We start from the raw sequence: 19,595 nt of genomic DNA, 5'->3' as shown, positions 1-19,595 counted from the left end.
GAGGATTCTGATGGTTATGTGGTTTGTTTAAATCAGGCTCCGGGGGAGACAGTTGTTGTCCGTGGGATGAAAAAGCCCATCACGGTCATGCCTGGGCAGAAGACCAAACATTCCACCTCTTTGGTCTGGCAATATTTCTATCCAAATCCGGACAACAACTGTCTTGCCATATGTACCATATGTAAAGGTGAAATAAGTAGGGGTAGGGACGTTAACCACCTAGGAACATCCTCCCTTATACGGCACCTGCAGCGCATTCATAAAAAGTTACTGTCAAGTTCAGAAACTTTGGCTAAGACCGTAAGCAGTCCAGGGACACCTAAATCCCGTTGTCCTGTTGTATCCAAGCGCCTGCAAACCACATCATCAACTCCCTCCTCATCAATTTCCTCCTTAGTCAGGATCAGAAGTAGTCCTGCAGGCCTTGTCTCTGGCATGACTGACTCTCCTATCCGGGATTCCTCCAGAGGATCCTGCATTGCTATGCCTACTGCTGCCGCCGCTGCTGCTGGGAGTCGTTCATCATCCCAGAGAGGAAGTAGGAACACCACTACTTTTACTAAACAATTGACCCTCCAACAGTCCTTAGCGAGGAGGATGAAGTATGACAGCAGTCATCCTGAAGCAAAATGTATAACTGAGGCCTTGACTGCTATGTTGGTGTTAGACGTGCGTCCGGTATCCGCCATTAGTGCAGTGGGATTTAGACAATTGAAGGAGGTAGTGTGTCCCCGGTTCCAAATCCCGTCTAGATTCCACTTCACTAGGCAGGCGATACCGAGACTGTACAGAAACGTCAGAAAAAGCGTCCTCAGTGTCCTGAAAAATGCAGTTGTACCCAATGTCCACTTAACCACGGACATGTGGACAAGTGGAACAGGGCAGACTAAGGACTATATGACTGTGACAGCCCACTGGGTAGATGTATCACCTTACACAGCAACAACAGCAGCGTCACCTCTTAGAGAAACTGAGGGAAATCATCGCACAGTGGCTTACCCCACTTAGGCTCTCCTGGGGATTTGTGATATCTGACAATGCCACCAATATTGTGCGGGCATTACATCTGGGCAAATTCCAGCACGTCCCATGTTTTGCTCACACAATAAACTTGGTGGTGCAGAATTTTTTGAAAAGCGACAGGGGCGTGCAGGAGACGCTTTGGGTGGCCCGAAACCTTTCTGGCCACTTTCGCCATTCAGCGACTGCGTGCCGAAGACTGAAGCGCCAGCAAACACTCTTGAACCTGCCCCGCCATCACCTGAAGCAAGAGGTTGTGACGCGGTGGAACTCAACCCTCTATATGCTTCAGAGGATGGAGGAGCAACAAAAGGCCATTCAAGCCTATACATCCACCTATGACATAGGCAAAGGAGGGGGTATGCACCTGACTCAAGCGCAGTGGAGAATGATTTCCGTGTTGTGCAAGGTTCAGCCCTTCCAACTTGCCACACGTGAAGTCAGTTCAGACACTGCCAGCTTGAGTCAGGTCATTCCCCTCATCAGGCTTTTGCAGAAGCAGCTGGAGAAAGTGAAGGAGGAGCTAAGACGGAGCGATTCCGCTCGGCATGTGGGACTTGTGGATGAAGCCCTTCATTCGCTTTGCCAGGATTCCAGAGTGGTCAATCTGTTGAAATCAGATCACTACATTTTGGCCACCGTGCTCGATCCTAGGTTTAAAGCCTATGTGGTGTCTCTCTTTCCGGCCAACACAAGCCTGCAGAGTTGCAAAGACTTGCAGGTGAAAACACTGTCAGCTGAAGCGGAATGTGACACGTCAACAGCTCCTTCTTCATTTTCTCCCGCAACTGGGGCTGCCAGGAAAAAACTAAGCAACTCGCTGGCGGTGATGCAGGGCAGGCAGGACCAAGTTTGGACATCTGGTCCGGACTGAAGGACCTGGCAACAATTTCTTACATGTCTACTGTCACTACATATGATACTGTCACCCTTGACAGAATGGTGGAGGATTACATCGGTGACAGCATCCAAGTAGGCATGTCAGACAGTCCGTACCTGTACTGGCAGGAAAAAGAGGCAATTTGGAGGCCCCTGTACAAACTGGCTCTATTTTACCTGAGTTGCCCCCCCTCCAGTGTGTACTCTGAAAGAGTGTTTAGTGCAGCCGGGAACCTTATCAGCGAAAGGCGTAGGAGGATGCTTCCACAAAATGTGGAGAAGATGATGTTCATAAAAATTAATTACCAACTCTTCCAGGGAGACCAGCCTCCAGAACGTACAGCGGGACCTTCGGTGGTGGATTCCAGCGGGGACGAGTTAATAGTCTGTGAGGATGAGGATGTACACAACACTGAAGAGGGTGAGGAATCGGTGGATGAGGAGGATGAGGACGACATCTTGCCTCCGTAGAGCCAGTTTGTGCAGGGACAGATTAATTGCCAGCTTGTTTTGTTAGGGCCCAAACGAACCAATCATTTCAGCCACAGTCGTGTGGCAGACCCTGGCGCTGAAATGATTGGTTTGTTAAAGTGTGCATGTCCTGTTTATACAACATAAGGGTGGGTGGGAGGGCCCAAGGACAATTCCATCTTACACCTTTTTTTTTTCTTTGCATTATGTACTGTTTGGGGCCTAGTTTTTCAAACTGCCATCCTGTCTGCCACTGCAGTGTCACTCCTAGATGTCGCTTAGCATAGCCTTTTGGACATAAAAACACTATTGTGAGGTGTGAGGTGTTCAGAATAGACTGGAAATGAGTGGAAATTAAGGTATTGAGGTTAATAATAGCATAGGAGCAGAAAAACCAACACATTCTGTGATTTTAGCTGTTTTTATTCTTTTTTAAAAAAAAATACAGATCCAAAACACAAAACCCAGAACCGAAAACACGGAAGGGTGGTTTTGGCAAAACCAATCCAGATCCAAAACACGAAGAAAGATCCAGATCCAAAACCAAAACACAAAACACGAAAAGTGGCCAGTGCACACCCCTACTTACCAGGAGGAGTGTCGGTAGGAATCCAGAGCCGACCGGACCTGCGGAGAGAAGAAGGGAAGTGGTATATACATAAAAAAGTGTATATATTTATGTATGCATAGGGAGTTGTGTTAAATATCACTTAATATTTATATACATCATTATTCTAGGGTTACCCAAGCAAGCCTAACTAAGCATAACACTGCATAATATAGCTTGGGTGGAGGCACTATTATCTGAAACCCTAAACCCACCACTTTCTTACACCTAATATGTCGAAGACTGAACTGATAATCTTTCTATGCTCCTGCAAGCCCTACATTGGCTCCCCTTCTCCTTCAGAACCCAATTCAAACTTCTCACACTCACTTACAAAGTCCTCAGCCGTCACCCAATCCTCTCCCATTTACACCTCTAACCTTATCCCCCTTTACAACCCTGCCCGCCCACTTCGCTCCATTAATGATTACCACCTCTACTCCGGACTGAGGGCCTAATTCAGACCCGCTCGCGAGTGCTGAGCGCTCGCAAGCGGGTCGATGGGAGCTCTACTTTATTTAGCTAAGGAAAAAAAGCATATGCTAAATATTTTTGTTTTGCCTTCATGTACTAATGTACATTTGTATTAATGTTTTAATCCTTAAAAAAACAAAAAAAACATTATTTTCTCTCATAACTCTGGTCTACAAAGGGGCGAGATTATGCTGGTTCCCCACAAATTATGGTTTGCACTTGAATGTATGTGTTATGGGCACGGAGATAGACCAGTTCTCTGGCAGCCGGCCACACAACAGCTCCCTCTGATTACAATGAGCTTATGTTACAGGCTCTTCTCTTGTCATTTTGCCTCACCTGCTGCTGCTGTTCATTTGCATTGCTTCCCACACGTGAGCTGGCAGCACGTTTCTCCGACATTGCCGGCTTCCTGTTTATTGTGCCTGTGTGATATATCATGGGCTTTTGCTATGTTTATTATGGAATGGAATAGATGGCAGACCAGAGGCCAGCCGCGTGGCGCTGATATGCTGAGACGACCCTCGGTGATTTAGTGGAGAGAACATGTGCTGATTATAAAATCCAGCTGATGAAGAACCAAGGAAACAGGTTTTATGGAAGCAATATATATACAGCTCCGCAAACAGGTGCAGGCGACATAAATGAGTACAGGAACCATCCTGGCACTTTATATCGCATTACATCAATGCCTCCCCAATGCTTTCTCTTGTACTCACCTGCTTCTATTTATATCATTCAGTCGGATGGGATACAAGTCCTCCGAGAACATTTCTTCAGAAACTTTTGCTGTTGAGTCTGAACACTTTGTAAAGACTGATCTGTATTCAGGAGGAAAAGGACATAGGGTTCTGTGAAAATAAAAAAAAAAGAAAAGGGAAAAAAAACTAGAACTATTAGCACAAGCACCATTATTTTCAGCAATACCCCTAGTCAGTGACTGGACTGACAGTCTCCTGGTACAATGGGGCTGATTCATTACGGATCGCCATTGCGTTTGCAGCTGCGATTACGTTACGCAGACCCGCTGCGAAAATATGCAATTGCAATGCCATCGCAGCCCAACATAAGGACGCCCACTTCCCTTACACATCCGTAATACTTTGCAAGTCTGCAAAACCATCGGTAACATCGAGTACCATCGCAGCCTCATGCACACTTGCACAAGGTCAGACCTTACTCAGGAATTGCTAACCTCAACATATGCAGTGAAAGCACAGGCTGCGAATGGCATCGCAGTGACTAATTTATGCACGCCCCTGTAACAGCGTTCAAACGGACAGGCACGCCTGCGCTTTGCCAACCACCCCCGTCACCACCCTAAAACACTTTACTTCCTGTCAATCACTCTGCGATGGGTCTGCGTGGACACTGCGATTGCAGTCCGATCGAAGTGGAGCCTTCGCGCACGAGCAGTGCGATGCTTACGCATGTGCAGTACGCAACAATCGGCCATCTGCGTGCACAGCATCACTTATACCCCTTTTACACCAAAGCAAAAACCTTGGTTTTTGCAGGGTCTACCCGGGTTGCAGCTCAGTGTAAAAGGGTCCCTGAAAAATAACCTGGGTCAAGTGACCCTGCAATCCAACCCAGGTAGCTACCAGGGTTGGACCCAGGATGGACCCAGGTAATGGTGCAGTGTAAACGGTGCAACCCAGGTTATCTGATCTGGATCATGCCTAAAATGAGCGGATTGGTGGTTGTGGAGCATTCACCTCCCACTTTTTATGACCTCACAGGTTTAGCAGGGCAGACCTGAGTTCAGTGTGAACAGGGCTCACCTGGGAGTAACCCAGATCAAAGGTGCAGTGTAAATGGGTCTGACCTGGGTCTGACCAGGGTTGGAACCATGTCCAAAAACCCAGGTCGGACCTGGGTTTTTGGTGGAAAAGAGGAATTATTAGCTTAATACACTAATACCCCTTTTCCGCCTAAATTCCGGGTCTGACTCGGAGTTGGAACAAAGTTCCTATCCGGATCAGACCCAGAATTTTGCCGGCGCTGACTCGGGATATTCCCGAGTCAGCGCCACTCACACCACAGTCGGGTCTGCATAGACCCGGCTATTGCGGAGTGAAAGTGGACGCTTGGAGATGACGTCATCTCCAAGCGCCACTGAAGCCGGACCAATCGGCCGGCTAGCAGCGCACTCCAGGTCTTCGTGACCCGGAGTGCGCTGTTCCCATAGCAGGGTTTCACGGGCTACGCCCGTGTTAAACCCTGCTAGTTACCTGGGTTGGATTGCCGGGTCACTCGACCCGGCGATCCAACCCTCTGCCCTTTTACACCAGGGAGCTGCCCGGGTTAACTCTTCAAAAACCCGGGTTTTAGCTCCGATGTAAAAGGGGTATAATACCCCTTTTACACCAGAGCAAAAACCTGGGTTTTTGCTCGGTCTACCCGGGTCGCAGCTCAGTGTAAAAGGGTCCCTGAAAAATAACCTGGGTCAAGTGACCCTGCAATCCAACCCAGGTAGCTACCAGGGTTGGACCCAGGATGGACCCAGGTAATGGTGCAGTGTAAACGATGCAACCCGGGTTATCTGACCTGGATCATGCCTAAAATGAGTGGATTGGTGGTTGTGGAGCATTCACCTCCCACTTTTTATGACCTCACAGGTTTAGCAGGGCAGACCTGAGTTCAGTGTGAACAGGGCTGACCTGGGAGTAACCCAGATCAAAGGTGCAATGTAAATGGGTCTGACCAAGGTTGGAACCATGTCCAAAAACCCAGGTCGGACCTGGGTTTTTGGTGGAAAAGAGGTATAATTCGGAAGTTAAGGCTATCCATGTTTCAGCACAGGTGGTTTAATTAGTACTTTAGTCAATTTGAGTTAAGGCCCCCATACATCAGAGATGGATTGCAGCAATCGTGCAATTTGCAATCGATTGTGTATAAAAATTGCAATGTATGGGCTTCACAGATCGCAGATTGCAACCAAAAAGTGATTGGAATTGTTTAATCAGATTGTCCAACATGTTGAACCGCTGAAATGCGGTAAGTGCCCATAGGACACAGCGGCTAACGTTATCTTCAGATAGCGTTAGCTGCTGGGGTCAATATCGGGAATATTGATACATTTGGCAGCATCGCATCCCCCATAGAAACCTATGGGGGAGGCGGCTGCCGGCGGCAATGGAGGGATCGCAGCAGGTATCGGAGATAGCTGCTACGGTCCCTCCTTCATACATTCGGGGGATACTAAGTATTTGAGGTAAACCCCCGGAAACAGGTGTTTTCGGGGAATTTACCTCAAATGCACTTTGATAAATGGGCCCCATAACAAGAGAAGCACTTTTTAGGAGGCAGCATGTTTTTATATTTATTAATATATTTCTTTTGTTTTATATTCCTTTTTGAATTTATCTTTATAATTGTTATTTTATTTTTATTCTTTTAAATCATTATCAACTACTGTTTCAATGTAAAAATAGACTAATAATTAGTGCACTGGTTCCCAAACTCGGTCCTCAAGGCACCCTAACAGTGCAGGTTTTAAGGATATCCATGATTGAGCATAGTTGATTTTAACTCCAAATAAACAGCAGCTGCTCCTGTAAAATTTCCTTTAATTATCTTGGTTGCCTCCTACTGGTAGAACCATGGTCCTCAAGGAGCTTTCAAGCTAGTTACAGTGTCTAAAACTGGAATTTATGGGACTCAAAGTCTGGCACTCTACAATAAATACATATATGTAATTACTCATTGATACATCCCTTTTGTTTTTGGTTGAGGATGGCATGTATATCAAGGTCAAACCTTTCCCTTAGATCTTGTCAACTCAGGTAGGAGGAGGTCATGCAAAGGAAACAAATATATACATATATAGTTCAATTTTCTTTTTATACGAAACAAGAGATTCAAATAAATGTTCTTTATCCACTCTGTACACCGGTGAGAAATAATCAACATAGCATAACTCACACTTCTAAGTGTAGTATACCATGTATCAAGGTATCTTTACCACCGGAATAAGCCCACCACAGGTGATTCAGTGTCAAGGGTTATAAAAGAGATACGTAAAGACGTACCGCACTCACTATAAGTGCAGAAGTTCTCCAATACATAAAGGTTTCTTTAAAACAGTATATGAAATCCAAAGGCAGAGGTCGTATCCTACTCACGATCAATGTAGCTTTCCTGAAGTATGTAAAGGTATCTTTAGGTGATCCTTATTGGTCACCAATGAAACTCCTTCCCAGGTGGACCTAACATAAAGGCACAGGTGTGATACCCCAAAGTAGCATCTATTGATGAGTAATTTCTCACCGTTCTAGTCGTACCTGTTTCTTCTAGTTTTCCACGCCACAGCAGATAGGCAGGTGGTTCCCAAACAACAACATAATAAATGACACGATAAATAAAATAGTGTTCACTTTACTAAGTTGGAACTCTTCAACAACTCTTCTCCTCAAGCACACAGTTAGCAACAACACTTAAATATGTTTTCTGGCATAAAAATTCATTTTTAATTCCGAAATTGATTTTGTTTCAAAGATAGTGGTTAGCCGATCCAGAATTTGCTCAACCGTGCTCCTCTCACTACTCGGCCAAGAATTTACCTCTCTTAGAGCAAGGCCACTCAATTGTCCAAGAAGTACTTCTATTTTCTGAGGCTCCGTCAAGCAATATAAGCAGAACAATGACCGCATTTTACATTTGAACTCTGGAAGGTCTCCTGTTTCAGGTATGTGAGAATCTCCTGAATAACTCGGCAACCAAGGAGCTCCAAAGTAATAAGGCATGGTTATAGGTGAAGTGGTTGCTATGGAAGGAGTTCCTTGACTGGGTCCATCTCCTGGACCAACTGATGCAGTGAAGGGTTGTTGCTCTGACTGTAACATCTTGTATTTACATGGAAGGGAGCCACCTGCTTTTGACTCTGTAGTTGATCCTGTTCGCAGACGCCAAAAATGTGATACCCCAAAGTAGCATCTATTGATGAGTAATTTCTCACCGTTCTAGTCGTACCTGTTTCTTCTAGTTTTCCACGCCACAGCAGAGAGGCAGGTGGTTCCCAAACAACAACATAATAAATGACACGATAAATAAAATAGTGTTCACTTTACTAAGTTGGAACTCTTCAACAACTCTTCTCCTCAAGCACACAGTTAGCAACAACACTTAAATATGTATCACAATATATAGCACAATATAATATATTTATGCAATACTTTACATTTATATCACATCACCAATTTTCAGGAATTACTACTTCCAGTTACTAAATTGACAACCATACTGTAAATTATTTTGCTGTACTAATAGTTAACGTATAAGATATAGGCAATGTACCCACACAAAAAATAATTATAACTATCTAAGAATGTCCCCTGGCCAGTTTTAAACGTTGGTGCACATATATAAGAAATCTACTACCCGAGTTATGTGGACTCCTTTGTAATTATATTCTGGTGAGTATGGGTGACTTTAGGGATTGTCCTCCTGTGATAGTCTGGTAATGCAGATTTCATTGTACACAGAAAGTGAGGGCTGCCACTGTCTGTGCTGCTCTGTATAGGTATAACCCTCTCCTGAGGTACAGCTGGAGCTCAGCACTATCTATCTCAGCAGTACTCACTGATTCCTTGTTTTCAGCTCAGCAACACTTTCAGGCTGCCAGTCTATGGAAGCCAGGACTCTTATTAGTGTCTATCCAGGGTCTGCCCCCAGTTATGCAGCCACCTCCCTGGGTCTGCCTTGATGTGCCGTCAGCAGCAGGGACACAGCTGGATGCCTCTCTGGCAAGAAGGGGTGGCCAGTCTTAGATCCCAGCTCTACCTGGTCTGTACCTCCAGAATCTCCACCTCACACAATTCTGGTCTCCATCACACTGCAGCGCTCACACTCAGCCATTCTGTCAGCCAGCACTTCAGCAGTGCAGCTCCTCCTTCCCTAGAGGTTACCTCAGCTCTTCCCTGATCAACTGCCACCTCCAACTGTTACTTGCATTACCACCTGACACACTCATGTGACATTGTGCACCTGACCTCTTGAGCAGTTGCAAAGACTGCTGGGAGTTGTAGCCTACCTGTGTAATGCATATACATGTCAGCGCAATCCACAGTATCAGCGTAATACTACGCATAGCGGGGTATTACATACTTCCCCGCTGAAAACATGCGTGTCCTCACGCTGCAACATATAGATTTCAACATATAAATACCACCGTGCACGTGCAACAGTCTTTTACATTTTTTTTTCTTACAAGTAAAACTATTTACATCTTATTTTTGTAAAAATATTAACTTCTAAAGACAAATGTTTACAGGCTAGTGTGTATACTGAATAAGCCTAGTACCTTTGTTCCTCTTTCCCGACTTTCCCAAAAACCCCTGCAAAATGAATGCTATCTCACTGGAACATATTTCCGTATATTCATGGTCTGGGAATTTATACTCTGATGGAACAGACATTAAGGGCTCTTTGTTTGAAATATATGGTTCCTCAAGAATAATAGATTCACTCTTCTGTATAATAGAATCTAGGCAATTTGGTTCAGGGGACCCCAACCTCTCCGATGTGGCTGAGTCGATAGCACTTTCAGTGTCTTCTCTACAATTAGCAGCACACATATCTGGTTGATTATGGTGGGCCATTCTATAATGGGTGTCATCCATCCTGGGTTTAATCTGACATAATGGCTCTGAAGGAGGTTGTGGTTGGACAATTCTCTGTAGACTCTGCTTCATCACTTTACCATGTTCCTCTACATTTTGCCCAACTGTTCTTCCCAACAATTCACTTTGCTCTGGAACATCGGGATATTGTTGTTTGTGTTTATATGGTCTTCTTGTATAGCATAGTGGGTAGTGATGCCTCTGGTATGGCCATTGTGGATTAGCATTCTCTCCCTTTGCCACACTTTCAACTTCTTCTGGTCTCTCTTTATATGCATTGTATTGATAGTTATGTGGAGGACCTCTGAAACGTGGGTAACGCCAATAATGATTGCGATTTACTGCATATTTGCTGCCTTGGACTGGAACACCACCAGGACCAGTTACATTAGCAGCTCTGACACCCTTCTCTCGAATCACCACATCGAACTCAACTATCTCTCCATCTCCCACACTGCGGAGGTACTTCCTGGGGTTGTTCTTCTTAACTGCAATATAGTGTACAAATACATCTTCTTTAGTGTCTGCTCGGTTTATGAAGCCATACCCACGTTGTACACTGAACCACACAACTTTACCCCAAATTTTCCTTGTGCTCGTTCGTGGAACATTGCTAGCATGTGGCACGCTGACCACTTTAACCTGGTTCTGCAATACTGTATTTTGACCTGCATTTTTGGGTTGTTGTTCTTCCAAAGGTGGATCTATTCTCTCTTCTTCCTGAGGGCTGGTCCTCAGCCTCAGGGCTTTGTATTTTAAATCCCCTTGAGGCCACTGTCGTTCTATGTGCCTGCTTCTATGACATCCATGATAAAATGGTCTTTGCTGTGGATTGAATTGATCTTTTGGCTGCCTTTTCATCCTTGGTGAGTTCCTCCGATTACTTCTAAAAGACCTTTGCTCGCTCCTCCGGTTTTCCCAATTCTCTTTTTTCCAAGCTCGCAATTCTTTAGTAAAATCCGCTAAGTGGCTACTTAATACCTCAATTAGATCTGGGAAACCCTGCTGGATTCCCTGAGTTACTGTGACTGGAAAAGACTCTCGAGATTGGTGTTCCAAGACATTGTTAGGGCCTATTAACTGGATAGCCATTTCTTTAAAGTCTAAAAATGAATCATGTGGGGCTTGCAGCCGAAGAAGTCGCAATTGGGTTTTTATTGTTTCTCCCCTGATGCCTTCAATAAATTGTTCTATCAGAGTCTTGTCGGCTTGCCGGACCTCATCTTCATCTGCCTGATGAATGGCTTTCAAGGCTTCCTGAAGCCCAAGGGCAAAATCTCGTATTGATTCCCCATGTCTCTGTTTTCTGGCATAAAAATTCATTTTTAATTCCGAAATTGATTTTGTTTCAAAGATAGTGGTTAGCCGATCCAGAATTTGCTCAACCGTGCTCCTCTCACTACTCGGCCAAGAATTTACCTCTCTTAGAGCAAGGCCACTCAATTGTCCAAGAAGTACTTCTATTTTCTGAGGCTCCGTCAAGCAATATAAGCAGAACAATGACCGCATTTTACATTTGAACTCTGGAAGGTCTCCTGTTTCAGGTATGTGAGAATCTCCTGAATAACTCGGCAACCAAGGAGCTCCAAAGTAATAAGGCATGGTTATAGGTGAAGTGGTTGCTATGGAAGGAGTTCCTTGACTGGGTCCATCTCCTGGACCAACTGATGCAGTGAAGGGTTGTTGCTCTGACTGTAACATCTTGTATTTACATGGAAGGGAGCCACCTGCTTTTGACTCTGTAGTTGATCCTGTTCGCAGACGCCAAAAATGTGATACCCCAAAGTAGCATCTATTGATGAGTAATTTCTCACCGTTCTAGTCGTACCTGTTTCTTCTAGTTTTCCACGCCACAGCAGAGAGGCAGGTGGTTCCCAAACAACAACATAATAAATGACACGATAAATAAAATAGTGTTCACTTTACTAAGTTGGAACTCTTCAACAACTCTTCTCCTCAAGCACACAGTTAGCAACAACACTTAAATATGTATCACAATATATAGCACAATATAATATATTTAGGCAATACTTTACATTTATATCACATCACCAATTTTCAGGAATTACTACTTCCAGTTACTAAATTGACAACCATACTGTAAATTATTTTGCTGTACTAATAGTTAACGTATAAGATATAGGCAATGTACCCACACAAAAAATAATTATAACTATCTAAGAATGTCCCCTGGCCAGTTTTAAACGTTGGTGCACATATATAAGAAATCTACTACCCGAGTTATGTGGACTCCTTTGTAATTATATTCTGGTGAGTATGGGTGACTTTAGGGATTGTCCTCCTGTGATAGTCTGGTAATGCAGATTTCATTGTACACAGAAAGTGAGGGCTGCCACTGTCTGTGCTGCTCTGTATAGGTATAACCCTCTCCTGAGGTACAGCTGGAGCTCAGCACTATCTATCTCAGCAGTACTCACTGATTCCTTGTTTTCAGCTCAGCAACACTTTCAGGCTGCCAGTCTTTGGAAGCCAGGACTCTTATTAGTGTCTCTCCAGGGTCTGCCCCCAGTTATGCAGCCACCTCCCTGGGTCTGCCTTGATGTGCCGTCAGCAGCAGGGACACAGCTGGATGCCTCTCTGGCAAGAAGGGGTGGCCAGTCTTAGATCCCAGCTCTACCTGGTCTGTACCTCCAGAATCTCCACCTCACACAATTCTGGTCTCCATCACACTGCAGCGCTCACACTCAGCCATTCTGTCAGCCAGCACTTCAGCAGTGCAGCTCCTCCTTCCCTAGAGGTTACCTCAGCTCTGCCCTGATCAACTGCCACCTCCAACTGTTACTTGCATTACCACCTGACACACTCATGTGACATTGTGCACCTGACCTCTTGAGCAGTTGCAAAGACTGCTGGGAGTTGTAGCCTACCTGTGTAATGCATATACATGTCAGCGCAATCCACAGTATCAGCGTAATACTACGCATAGCGGGGTATTACATACTTCCCCGCTGAAAACAGGCGTGTCCTCACGCTGCAACATATAGATTTCAACATATAAATACCACCGTGCACGTGCAACAGTCTTTTACATTTTTTTTTCTTACAAGTAAAACTATTTACATCTTATTTTTGTAAAAATATTAACTTCTAAAGACAAATGTTTACAGGCTAGTGTGTATACTGAATAAGCCTAGTACCTTTGTTCCTCTTTCCCGACTTTCCCAAAAACCCCTGCAAAATGAATGCTATCTCACTGGAACATATTTCCGTATATTCATGGTCTGGGAATTTATACTCTGATGGAACAGACATTAAGGGCTCTTTGTTTGAAATATATGGTTCCTCAAGAATAATAGATTCACTCTTCTGTATAATAGAATCTAGGCAATTTGGTTCAGGGGACCCCAACCTCTCCGATGTGGCTGAGTCGATAGCACTTTCAGTGTCTTCTCTACAATTAGCAGCACACATATCTGGTTGATTATGGTGGGCCATTCTATAATGGGTGTCATCCATCCTGGGTTTAATCTGACATAATGGCTCTGAAGGAGGTTGTGGTTGGACAATTCTCTGTAGACTCTGCTTCATCACTTTACCATGTTCCTCTACATTTTGCCCAACTGTTCTTCCCAACAATTCACTTTGCTCTGGAACATCGGGATATTGTTGTTTGTGTTTATATGGTCTTCTTGTATAGCATAGTGGGTAGTGATGCCTCTGGTATGGCCATTGTGGATTAGCATTCTCTCCCTTTCCCACACTTTCAACTTCTTCTGGTCTCTCTTTATATGCATTGTATTGATAGTTATGTGGAGGACCTCTGAAACGTGGGTAACGCCAATAATGATTGCGATTTACTGCATATTTGCTGCCTTGGACTGGAACACCACCAGGACCAGTTACATTAGCAGCTCTGACACCCTTCTCTCGAATCACCACATCGAACTCAACTATCTCTCCATCTCCCACACTGCGGAGGTACTTCCTGGGGTTGTTCTTCTTAACTGCAATATAGTGTACAAATACATCTTCTTTAGTGTCTGCTCGGTTTATGAAGCCATACCCACGTTGTACACTGAACCACACAACTTTACCCAAAATTTTCCTTGTGCTCGTTCGTGGAACATTGCTAGCATGTGGCACGCTGACCACTTTAACCTGGTTCTGCAATACTGTATTTTGACCTGCATTTTTGGGTTGTTGTTCTTCCAAAGGTGGATCTATTCTCTCTTCTTCCTGAGGGCTGGTCCTCAGCCTCAGGGCTTTGTATTTTAAATCCCCTTGAGGCCACTGTCGTTCTATGTGCCTGCTTCTATGACATCCATGATAAAATGGTCTTTGCTGTGGATTGAATTGATCTTTTGGCTGCCTTTTCATCCTTGGTGAGTTCCTCCGATTACTTCTAAAAGACCTTTGCTCGCTCCTCCGGTTTTCCCAATTCTCTTTTTTCCAAGCTCGCAATTCTTTAGTAAAATCCGCTAAGTGGCTACTTAATACCTCAATTAGATCTGGGAAACCCTGCTGGATTCCCTGAGTTACTGTGACTGGAAAAGACTCTCGAGATTGGTGTTCCAAGACATTGTTAGGGCCTATTAACTGGATAGCCATTTCTTTAAAGTCTAAAAATGAATCATGTGGGGCTTGCAGCCGAAGAAGTCGCAATTGGGTTTTTATTGTTTCTCCCCTGATGCCTTCAATAAATTGTTCTATCAGAGTCTTGTCGGCTTGCCGGACCTCATCTTCATCTGCCTGATGAATGGCTTTCAAGGCTTCCTGAAGCCCAAGGGCAAAATCTCGTATTGATTCCCCATGTCTCTGTTTTCTGGCATAAAAATTCATTTTTAATTCCGAAATTGATTTTGTTTCAAAGATAGTGGTTAGCCGATCCAGAATTTGCTCAACCGTGCTCCTCTCACTACTCGGCCAAGAATTTACCTCTCTTAGAGCAAGGCCACTCAATTGTCCAAGAAGTACTTCTATTTTCTGAGGCTCCGTCAAGCAATATAAGCAGAACAATGACCGCATTTTACATTTGAACTCTGGAAGGTCTCCTGTTTCAGGTATGTGAGAATCTCCTGAATAACTCGGCAACCAAGGAGCTCCAAAGTAATAAGGCATGGTTATAGGTGAAGTGGTTGCTATGGAAGGAGTTCCTTGACTGGGTCCATCTCCTGGACCAACTGATGCAGTGAAGGGTTGTTGCTCTGACTGTAACATCTTGTATTTACATGGAAGGGAGCCACCTGCTTTTGACTCTGTAGTTGATCCTGTTCGCAGACGCCAAAAATGTGATACCCCAAAGTAGCATCTATTGATGAGTAATTTCTCACCGTTCTAGTCGTACCTGTTTCTTCTAGTTTTCCACGCCACAGCAGAGAGGCAGGTGGTTCCCAAACAACAACATAATAAATGACACGATAAATAAAATAGTGTTCACTTTACTAAGTTGGAACTCTTCAACAACTCTTCTCCTCAAGCACACAGTTAGCAACAACACTTAAATATGTATCACAATATATAGCACAATATAATATATTTATGCAATACTTTACATTTATATCACATCACCAATTTTCAGGAATTACTACTTCCAGTTACTAAATTGACAACCATACTGTAAATTATTTTGCTGTACTAATAGTTAACGTATAAGATATAGGCAATGTACCCACACAAAAAATAATTATAACTATCTAAGAATGTCCCCTGGCCAGTTTTAAATGTTGGTGCACATATATAAGAAATCTACTACCCGAGTTATGTGGACTCCTTTGTAATTATATTCTGGTGAGTATGGGTGACTTTAGGGATTGTCCTCCTGTGATAGTCTGGTAATGCAGATTTCATTGTACACAGAAAGTGAGGGCTGCCACTGTCTGTGCTGCTCTGTATAGGTATAACCCTCTCCTGAGGTACAGCTGGAGCTCAGCACTATCTATCTCAGCAGTACTCACTGATTCCTTGTTTTCAGCTCAGCAACACTTTCAGGCTGCCAGTCTATGGAAGCCAGGACTCTTATTAGTGTCTCTCCAGGGTCTGCCCCCAGTTATGCAGCCACCTCCCTGGGTCTGCCTTGATGTGCCGTCAGCAGCAGGGACACAGCTGGATGCCTCTCTGGCAAGAAGGGGTGGCCAGTCTTAGATCCCAGCTCTACCTGGTCTGTACCTCCAGAATCTCCACCTCACACAATTCTGGTCTCCATCACACTGCAGCGCTCACACTCAGCCATTCTGTCAGCCAGCACTTCAGCAGTGCAGCTCCTCCTTCCCTAGAGGTTACCTCAGCTCTGCCCTGATCAACTGCCACCTCCAACTGTTACTTGCATTACCACCTGACACACTCATGTGACATTGTGCACCTGACCTCTTGAGCAGTTGCAAAGACTGCTGGGAGTTGTAGCCTACCTGTGTAATGCATATACATGTCAGCGCAATCCACAGTATCAGCGTAATACTACGCATAGCGGGGTATTACATACTTCCCCGCTGAAAACAGGCGTGTCCTCACGCTGCAACATATAGATTTCAACATATAAATACCACCGTGCACGTGCAACAGTCTTTTACATTTTTTTTTCTTACAAGTAAAACTATTTACATCTTAGTTTTGTAAAAATATTAACTTCTAAAGACAAATGTTTACAGGCTAGTGTGTATACTGAATAAGCCTAGTACCTTTGTTCCTCTTTCCCGACTTTCCCAAAAACCCCTGCAAAATGAATGCTATCTCACTGGAACATATTTCCGTATATTCATGGTCTGGGAATTTATACTCTGATGGAACAGACATTAAGGGCTCTTTGTTTGAAATATATGGTTCCTCAAGAATAATAGATTCACTCTTCTGTATAATAGAATCTAGGCAATTTGGTTCAGGGGACCCCAACCTCTCCGATGTGGCTGAGTCGATAGCACTTTCAGTGTCTTCTCTACAATTAGCAGCACACATATCTGGTTGATTATGGTGGGCCATTCTATAATGGGTGTCATCCATCCTGGGTTTAATCTGACATAATGGCTCTGAAGGAGGTTGTGGTTGGACAATTCTCTGTAGACTCTGCTTCATCACTTTACCATGTTCCTCTACATTTTGCCCAACTGTTCTTCCCAACAATTCACTTTGCTCTGGAACATCGGGATATTGTTGTTTGTGTTTATATGGTCTTCTTGTATAGCATAGTGGGTAGTGATGCCTCTGGTATGGCCATTGTGGATTAGCATTCTCTCCCTTTGCCACACTTTCAACTTCTTCTGGTCTCTCTTTATATGCATTGTATTGATAGTTATGTGGAGGACCTCTGAAACGTGGGTAACGCCAATAATGATTGCGATTTACTGCATATTTGCTGCCTTGGACTGGAACACCACCAGGACCAGTTACATTAGCAGCTCTGACACCCTTCTCTCGAATCACCACATCGAACTCAACTATCTCTCCATCTCCCACACTGCAGAGGTACTTCCTGGGGTTGTTCTTCTTAACTGCAATATAGTGTACAAATACATCTTCTTTAGTGTCTGCTCGGTTTATGAAGCCATACCCACGTTGTACACTGAACCACACAACTTTACCCCAAATTTTCCTTGTGCTCGTTCGTGGAACATTGCTAGCATGTGGCACGCTGACCACTTTAACCTGGTTCTGCAATACTGTATTTTGACCTGCATTTTTGGGTTGTTGTTCTTCCAAAGGTGGATCTATTCTCTCTTCTTCCTGAGGGCTGGTCCTCAGCCTCAGGGCTTTGTATTTTAAATCCCCTTGAGGCCACTGTCGTTCTATGTGCCTGCTTCTATGACATCCATGATAAAATGGTCTTTGCTGTGGATTGAATTGATCTTTTGGCTGCCTTTTCATCCTTGGTGAGTTCCTCCGATTACTTCTAAAAGACCTTTGCTCGCTCCTCCGGTTTTCCCAATTCTCTTTTTTCCAAGCTCGCAATTCTTTAGTAAAATCCGCTAAGTGGCTACTTAATACCTCAATTAGATCTGGGAAACCCTGCTGGATTCCCTGAGTTACTGTGACTGGAAAAGACTCTCGAGATTGGTGTTCCAAGACATTGTTAGGGCCTATTAACTGGATAGCCATTTCTTTAAAGTCTAAAAATGAATCATGTGGGGCTTGCAGCCGAAGAAGTCGCAATTGGGTTTTTATTGTTTCTCCCCTGATGCCTTCAATAAATTGTTCTATCAGAGTCTTGTCGGCTTGCCGGACCTCATCTTCATCTGCCTGATGAATGGCTTTCAAGGCTTCCTGAAGCCCAAGGGCAAAATCTCGTATTGATTCCCCATGTCTCTGTTTTCTGGCATAAAAATTCATTTTTAATTCCGAAATTGATTTTGTTTCAAAGATAGTGGTTAGCCGATCCAGAATTTGCTCAACCGTGCTCCTCTCACTACTCGGCCAAGAATTTACCTCTCTTAGAGCAAGGCCACTCAATTGTCCAAGAAGTACTTCTATTTTCTGAGGCTCCGTCAAGCAATATAAGCAGAACAATGACCGCATTTTACATTTGAACTCTGGAAGGTCTCCTGTTTCAGGTATGTGAGAATCTCCTGAATAACTCGGCAACCAAGGAGCTCCAAAGTAATAAGGCATGGTTATAGGTGAAGTGGTTGCTATGGAAGGAGTTCCTTGACTGGGTCCATCTCCTGGACCAACTGATGCAGTGAAGGGTTGTTGCTCTGACTGTAACATCTTGTATTTACATGGAAGGGAGCCACCTGCTTTTGACTCTGTAGTTGATCCTGTTCGCAGACGCCAAAAATGTGATACCCCAAAGTAGCATCTATTGATGAGTAATTTCTCACCGTTCTAGTCGTACCTGTTTCTTCTAGTTTTCCACGCCACAGCAGAGAGGCAGGTGGTTCCCAAACAACAACATAATAAATGACACGATAAATAAAATAGTGTTCACTTTACTAAGTTGGAACTCTTCAACAACTCTTCTCCTCAAGCACACAGTTAGCAACAACACTTAAATATGTATCACAATATATAGCACAATATAATATATTTATGCAATACTTTACATTTATATCACATCACCAATTTTCAGGAATTACTACTTCCAGTTACTAAATTGACAACCATACTGTAAATTATTTTGCTGTACTAATAGTTAACGTATAAGATATAGGCAATGTACCCACACAAAAAATAATTATAACTATCTAAGAATGTCCCCTGGCCAGTTTTAAACGTTGGTGCACATATATAAGAAATCTACTACCCGAGTTATGTGGACTCCTTTGTAATTATATTCTGGTGAGTATGGGTGACTTTAGGGATTGTCCTCCTGTGATAGTCTGGTAATGCAGATTTCATTGTACACAGAAAGTGAGGGCTGCCACTGTCTGTGCTGCTCTGTATAGGTATAACCCTCTCCTGAGGTACAGCTGGAGCTCAGCACTATCTATCTCAGCAGTACTCACTGATTCCTTGTTTTCAGCTCAGCAACACTTTCAGGCTGCCAGTCTATGGAAGCCAGGACTCTTATTAGTGTCTCTCCAGGGTCTGCCCCCAGTTATGCAGCCACCTCCCTGGGTCTGCCTTGATGTGCC

The 19,595-nt window shown here is 44.1% G+C and overlaps 3 protein-coding genes across 3 annotated transcripts; all 3 read right to left on the bottom strand.

The window, feature by feature from the left end:
- Positions 1–4,189: 4,189 nt before the first annotated feature.
- On the bottom strand, positions 4,190–11,775 carry LOC148478253 (uncharacterized). The gene is made up of 3 exons (XM_088455713.1): positions 10,386–11,775; positions 9,756–10,205; positions 4,190–4,302 (listed from the first exon to the last, which is right to left on the bottom strand). The coding sequence occupies exons 1-3, from the start codon at positions 11,773–11,775 to the stop codon at positions 4,190–4,192; spliced, it is 1,953 nt and encodes a 650-aa protein (XP_088311839.1).
- Positions 11,776–13,203: 1,428 nt separating this feature from the next.
- LOC148478252 (uncharacterized) lies at positions 13,204–15,252 on the bottom strand. Its single transcript, XM_088455712.1, has 2 exons — positions 13,863–15,252; positions 13,204–13,682 (listed from the first exon to the last, which is right to left on the bottom strand). Exons 1-2 carry the CDS (start codon positions 15,250–15,252, stop codon positions 13,204–13,206), a joined length of 1,869 nt encoding a protein of 622 aa, XP_088311838.1.
- Positions 15,253–16,680: 1,428 nt separating this feature from the next.
- Positions 16,681–18,729, bottom strand: LOC148478251 (uncharacterized). Its single transcript, XM_088455711.1, has 2 exons — positions 17,340–18,729; positions 16,681–17,159 (listed from the first exon to the last, which is right to left on the bottom strand). Exons 1-2 carry the CDS (start codon positions 18,727–18,729, stop codon positions 16,681–16,683), a joined length of 1,869 nt encoding a protein of 622 aa, XP_088311837.1.
- Positions 18,730–19,595: the final 866 nt, after the last annotated feature.

This window comes from Taudactylus pleione, unplaced genomic scaffold, assembly GCF_031769625.1.
Source record: "Taudactylus pleione unplaced genomic scaffold, aTauple2 ptg000667l, whole genome shotgun sequence".
NCBI classification, from domain to species: domain Eukaryota; kingdom Metazoa; phylum Chordata; class Amphibia; order Anura; family Myobatrachidae; genus Taudactylus; species Taudactylus pleione.
The sequence above is the reverse complement of the archived record's forward strand: the minus strand, read 5'-3'. Positions and strand labels throughout refer to the sequence as shown.